Source organism: Cyprinodon tularosa, unplaced genomic scaffold (genome assembly GCF_016077235.1).
Source record: "Cyprinodon tularosa strain WSP-4 unplaced genomic scaffold, ASM1607723v1 ctg711, whole genome shotgun sequence".
Lineage (NCBI taxonomy): Eukaryota > Metazoa > Chordata > Actinopteri > Cyprinodontiformes > Cyprinodontidae > Cyprinodon > Cyprinodon tularosa.
This window is the reverse complement of record NW_024039465.1, coordinates 307,958-313,957: the sequence shown is the minus strand read 5'-3', so window position 1 is coordinate 313,957 and position 6,000 is coordinate 307,958. Positions and strand designations below refer to the sequence as shown.

General features: G+C 36.5%; 1 protein-coding gene across 1 annotated transcript in view; it reads right to left on the bottom strand.

Annotated features, from left to right (window-relative positions):
• Positions 1-248: 248 nt before the first annotated feature.
• LOC119772515 (contactin-associated protein-like 2) overlaps positions 249-6,000 on the bottom strand; it is a 255,193-nt gene continuing 249,441 nt past the window's right edge. Inside the window, exons 22-24 of the mRNA XM_038268959.1 lie at positions 2,900-3,163; positions 1,653-1,724; positions 249-785 (exon numbers count right to left, since the gene is read on the bottom strand). Coding sequence (XP_038124887.1) covers positions 586-785; positions 1,653-1,724; positions 2,900-3,163 — 536 coding nt within the window. The 3' untranslated portion in view covers positions 249-585. The remainder of the gene's footprint in view (positions 786-1,652; positions 1,725-2,899; positions 3,164-6,000) is intronic.

The following is a 6,000-nucleotide window of genomic DNA, read 5'->3' as shown; positions in this document are numbered from 1 at the left end:
AAAACTGACACAAAATATATTTACAAAGAGACTTTTGGCATCCATGATAAACTCTATGTGAACACATTACAGGGTGTGCTCCACTGGACGAATGTGACTGTTGACAGAATGGTGCGTCTACAGCATGAAAAACAACCAATAAAAAAAGAAGAAAATGTTTGGCATGTCGATTTGATCATTTCTTATATAAGATTTCTGTTTAAATATAAAATCAAAACCAAACGAGAACTGGCAATAAATCTTTGCTATTACACCACCCAGTAAGTGTAATTATTTGTCACACACAGTATTCAAAAGACTCCTGAAAACTCCCAAGCACAATACAAAGAAGGATAATCTGGTTAGTATATACATGTACAGTCTTTTACAGCTGTGCTCCTCAGGATCAGTGTCTTTTCTTTTTCTAATACTCTGGATATAAAAAAGGAACAGAAATATCTCACATCGCTCATCTTCTCAGGGAGTTTGTTGTCCTTTTGAACAGTCACTCCTCTTTATCGCCAGTGATCGGTCGTATGATTAGACTTCATCTGTGAACGATGGTCTCGCATTTTCCTGCTTTCTCTGAGTTCCATCATCCGCCTGTTAAATGAACCACTCCTTCTTTGATTCGTCAATAGTTTCTGGGTTGTCGGTGCCGATGATGGCCGTGTCAGCTGACTCTGTGGCTGACTCGCCGCTGCCCTTTGCCTCGTTGGTGTGGTAGGTGCCCTTGTGACGGAACATGTACCGGATCAGGAACACCAGAGTGCACAGGATGGTGAAGATCACCACGGCGATGATGCCTGCAGAAGAGACCAATATGTTTAATTTATGTAGTTATTAATCCTTTGTGCTTTATCAACTCAAATCTTCTTCCTTTACATGTCCAGCACCAGAATGATTTAGAGGAACATTTAAGAGGCATTACAGAGATTGCTAATGACACTGCCACCTGTTGCCAAAACACCAAACTGCAGTACTATTCTGCTTGTTTTTGTAGGCCACACTCTTACTTAACAAGTTTTTTTTTTTTTACATTTTTCTCCCTACGTGGAGTCGCCATTGGTGTCCAAGTTAAGCTGAATTAAGGAGTACATAGTTGTATGCTTATACAATTGAGGAACAATCCTATTTTGTCCAGATCATCCAGATTTCTGGGTCACCTCTGACTCTTTACTTTGGCTCAGCACACAGTGTTTCTATAGGATCAGATCTAAGGGCTGCTGTGTTAATTTGCCCAACTGTCTTAGGTTATTATCACTTTAAAAGCGGTTGCCATAAAGAGCTCTGTCTGAAAGGTACTGGCTGAAAGGACGGTGTGTGATGCTCCCAGTCATCACTAGGAGCTCAACTGTTGCCCACAATAGTTTGCACAGTTGTGCAAAGATGTACATACATACCTCACTAAGTTTGATAAATTACATTATTTTTTTTAGGTGTACTCTGTGTGACACATACTTCATATGTTGTGGGTTTGTAATGGAGATTTTAAGCTGTTCTCCACATTTGTGTAATGTCAGTAATTGCACTTGTTTTGTGAAAGGCTGTAGTCCCAATGTGACCAGCGTCTTTATGTGCCTGCTTATCGGATTTTTTCAATGAGTTTGTACACCTGGTTAGACTATGAAAGCGTATATATTTCAGCGCTGTAGTAAGTAATCATGCTGCACCTCCAATGATAGCGGAGTCCCTGTTAACTCCATCTGGAATGACTCGCTCCTCATTGGAGGGTGGCTCCGCATCTGTAAGGAGGAGGAAAGAGGGACAGATCAATTAGAAAATATTTATTAGCTTTTCTGTTAGAAAGAGTTTCTATTTATTTATTTCATTTTGGTCCCCTGACAATCAACACTTACGTTTCTTTATATTCTTTAAACACATCATAGCAATGGCATCATCAACATGTTAATAGCAAATTGAACATCTATATATATATATATATATATATATATATATATATATATATATATATATATATAGCAAAAGTTTATAAGTAAGTTAAAGGAATAGTGGAGGATTTTCACCTATTTTTGAAAAGACCCGCCCTCTCCACTTCAGAAAAAATCCACATGCCTGTTAAACTTGTGTGAGAGCATGCATGTGTTTTCTGCCTCTTAGATCATCTTTTTTTTTGTGCAGTAAAAAAAGGCTTGATGACCCTTGAATGACTAGAAAGTCATATTCCACATTCACTAAAGCTGAAAATGAGACTTTTTGTTATAAAAAATATATTAAATAAAAGGATATCTACAGTAGTAGTTTTTGTGCCGACTTTTTCAAATAAATGCCAAATAAAACACATTCAAGCTGGAATTTGTAAATAAGCAAAATGGCTCAAAATCTCAAAGAAGAATGAATGTTTTAAAAAACATTAGAGTGATTTCTTTCTGACAATAGTCTAATTATCTAAAGCCTTCATACTTCTTTGACTCACATTTAATCCAGAAATTATTCCAGATTGATTAGAAGGGTTCAATTCTACATATTACATTACTAAATGCAGAACTTTGTTTCAAAATGTATCCATTATGGCATTGGACTTATAACAAAAAAGAATGTCTTGTTACTTTTTTCCTATATTTTAAGCAATGATACAAGATATCAGGAATACATCAGAGGTTTGAAGGTATAATATAAAAGCTTTTCATTTGGGCTGAAACATTTCATCAGATTAATCATGACTGATCAATTATTGAAATAATTGTCAACTAATTTATTAATCGATTAATTGAGATATTAATAGAGAAACTGTAAAACATGCTGTTAGCTGACAGAGAAACCCACTTAGAGCAGTAATTATATAAAAATGTAAAAAATATATAAACATTTTGCATTTAGGATAAAAAAAAAAGGTCAATATGCTCAATCCAGGAAAAGATCACCTAGTTTCATTTTGTAAAAAATTGGAGGCACCCACGTGTGTTGTCCAGAGGCCAGGGGTTTGGTGCAGCAGACATTGGTGGGACGGTGAGAGGCGAAGCCCCACAGCTGGATTGTACAAGTTTGCCCTGGTAGGATACAGGAGAGGCCGATGCAGGGTAACTGTCAGCCTGAGCTTCTTCAGCTTTCCTCAGTGCAGACTTGAGTGGAGCAACTCCGTTGAATTGCACCCTAGACAGGCAGCCTATAAAACCTGGGCTGTTGTATCGCTCGATAAGGACGGGGTCTACAGGTCCAGTTTCTGTGTAGAGATGAACAGAATGGAAAAGATCTTGTTACATTACTTTGTTTGCTGTTGTTCAAACTGTTAGCTCACGTGTTACTGGAAACATGCATATTGATTATATAAACAGAAATGGAGGACAGAAAACAAAAACCTTCCTCCATTCTCCCAAATGACTAGTAAACAGTGGGCAATGCTTACACAATTGCTCCTACATAAATGACATCATATAGCAGCTCAGCAGGTTGTTATAATGTATGCAGGCAGTAAATCATCGGTTGGGTAGAATAGCCAAGAAATTATTCAAGTAACAGTGAAAAGTATTTGGCAAAATAGGATACTTGTTATAACATCTAATATTTTAAGTTATGCAATGAAGATTTACCAAAAGGTAAGGTTATTTTTAGATTCTGGTATTCTAAAGACCATAATAAAATAAAACAAAGAAATATAATTAAACCAAAATCCAGGGTGAAGAAGCACTTTTCAAAACCAATTTTCTTTTTAACCAAAATCTTAGGTAGGGTAGGTTTGTAAGAATTATTGATACTCCAAAAAGTATTGATACACAAACACTTTGTCATGATACAATACTGTGTTTTTCTCATAAATGCACCAGGGAGCGTTATCACAGATCCTTCCTCCCAGGAGCTTTAAGACTTTATAACCAACACTGTTTCCAACAACCTCAATAAGTTTCTACATTCATGCTGATTTTTGCACAGTTTCTATCCTAGTCATGTAATGTAATGTAATCTAAATCCCTTTATTGTCTTGCAATGGGGAAATTCATTCTCCGCATTTTGACCGATCCACTTGGAGAACAGTGGGCAGCCATTGTGTGGTGCCTCGGGAGCAATCAGGGCTTAAGGGTCTTGCTCAGGAACCCAGAGGGGAGGCTGTGGGGATTGAAATGGGTACTTGCAAACAATCCCCCTGTCATTTCAGTCACTTAAATAACAAGCTGCTGTCATTTTGCACCTCTCTGGGGTTGCTGCTATTTTCACATATCTATTACTGTAAAAATGTCCACAGCTGTATATTATTTCTTTTCCAAATGCACAGTATTTATATTCACAACTATAGTAAAAACACAGTGCAGTATTTTATTTTAAGGTCCACATTTGTGAGACCACTTTTACTATGATCTTTTGCTGCTGTAACACCACAATATCCCCATTGTGGTACAATAAAGGGATTTTCTATTCTATTCTATTTTATATTTTTGCTATTGGTCATTTCAACTTTTTAGAATTTATTATTTATTTGTAAAGTACAGTTCTATGTCAAGACTGAAAAAAGTGAGTTTTTCCACTTTTTGTCTGGAGCACTTCAAAAAACAAAACAGGTTTTTTCTAGTTACTACCCACCTGTAGAAATCACACAAGTTTTAGAGCCCATCGAAAATCTTCACTATACATTTGCATTGATCAAAGGAGGAGAGAAGCCTAAATGATTTCCAGAATTCAAACCTTTCAGAGAGATATTGATGAACACACCTGGAGGTTTGGTTATCAGCATGTTAAAAAGCCAGTTCTGCAATTCTGACTAAATAGGAAGCATTTTGACTTGGGTTTGTTCTATTTTATCTAAGGAATGCTTAATCCTTGCAGGATGAAAAATACTGTCCTCTGCAAAAATCTGGAATACAGTTACACAGACACATACACAAAAATACAGAACTTAAAGACATTCTGACGTGAAATGAAAGCTGCTCTAACACACCTCTGTAGAGACACAGTTCAAACCTGCTGCTTCCAAAACAACTGCATGTGCCCAAAGCAACATAACAAACATTTAATTCAGTGCTGAGTGAAGATTAAATTTTTATATAAAACTGTTTATCTCTTGCTGCTGCATGACCTCAGACACACCCAGACGGAAATGTTTAGGACAATCAGCCAGAAGGACATGAGCTCAGGATGACTAACAGCAGTCCTCCATGTGCAGCTGTGCAAACATGTTCATCTTTAATGAATCTTGTTATGCTGGATGATGGGATTCAGAGTGTATGGACTTGGTTTATAATATAATTCTAACTCTTTATTTCATTTGGATGAGCCCAACACAAGCTTGTGTGTGCACCACTGATTGTGTTGCTAAACACAGAGCCATTTTGTATACCTTTTATTATTATCCTAATCTACAAACTGCACAATACATACATTTTCAAACTTGCAATTTTTTCTGCATCACGTTTACATAATTAATGTGTTCTGCAAGGTTGGACACAAATCCCAGTAAGTAACTTTTAAGAGAAGCACATAGTTTGTTGCTTTAGCATGAAAAATTATGGAAATAGTGAAGATTTATCAATGATTTGTAAATTTGCACATAAATGTAGTTTCATGATGGGGACAGATGCAAACACAAGAGATGAGCAGCAGGTGGCTAATAGCATGATAGTGGAAAGATTTACTGATATCACCATAGTTGTGTTTTCACAATAATATGTTTCCCATCTGTACGCCTTAACAGGTGCTGATCACTGCAGAGACCTGTCTGTAAATATCAATATGTTCTCTGCTGGGATTACAACAGCCTGCTTTGTACACAATGTCATTTTCAATTCACACAGAAAAACAACTGGCAGGCAGGGCTTCAGAAGCAAACAAAGGAGGCTTCAGAATTTGGTGACGCCATATAGAGGGAGAAACAGAAAATTAACTCAAAAAGGAGAGACTAACATTTGGAAAACCTTACTTTTAATAACTTGGACTTGCAAAAAGGCTCAAGTATAGATGCAGTATATGCAGGAAAGGTAAAATAGATAGAAACATATATTCTCAATAATCCAAGATGTAAAAACAACACTTTAGAAAAGAAATACCATATTTTCTGGTATATAAGCTGTT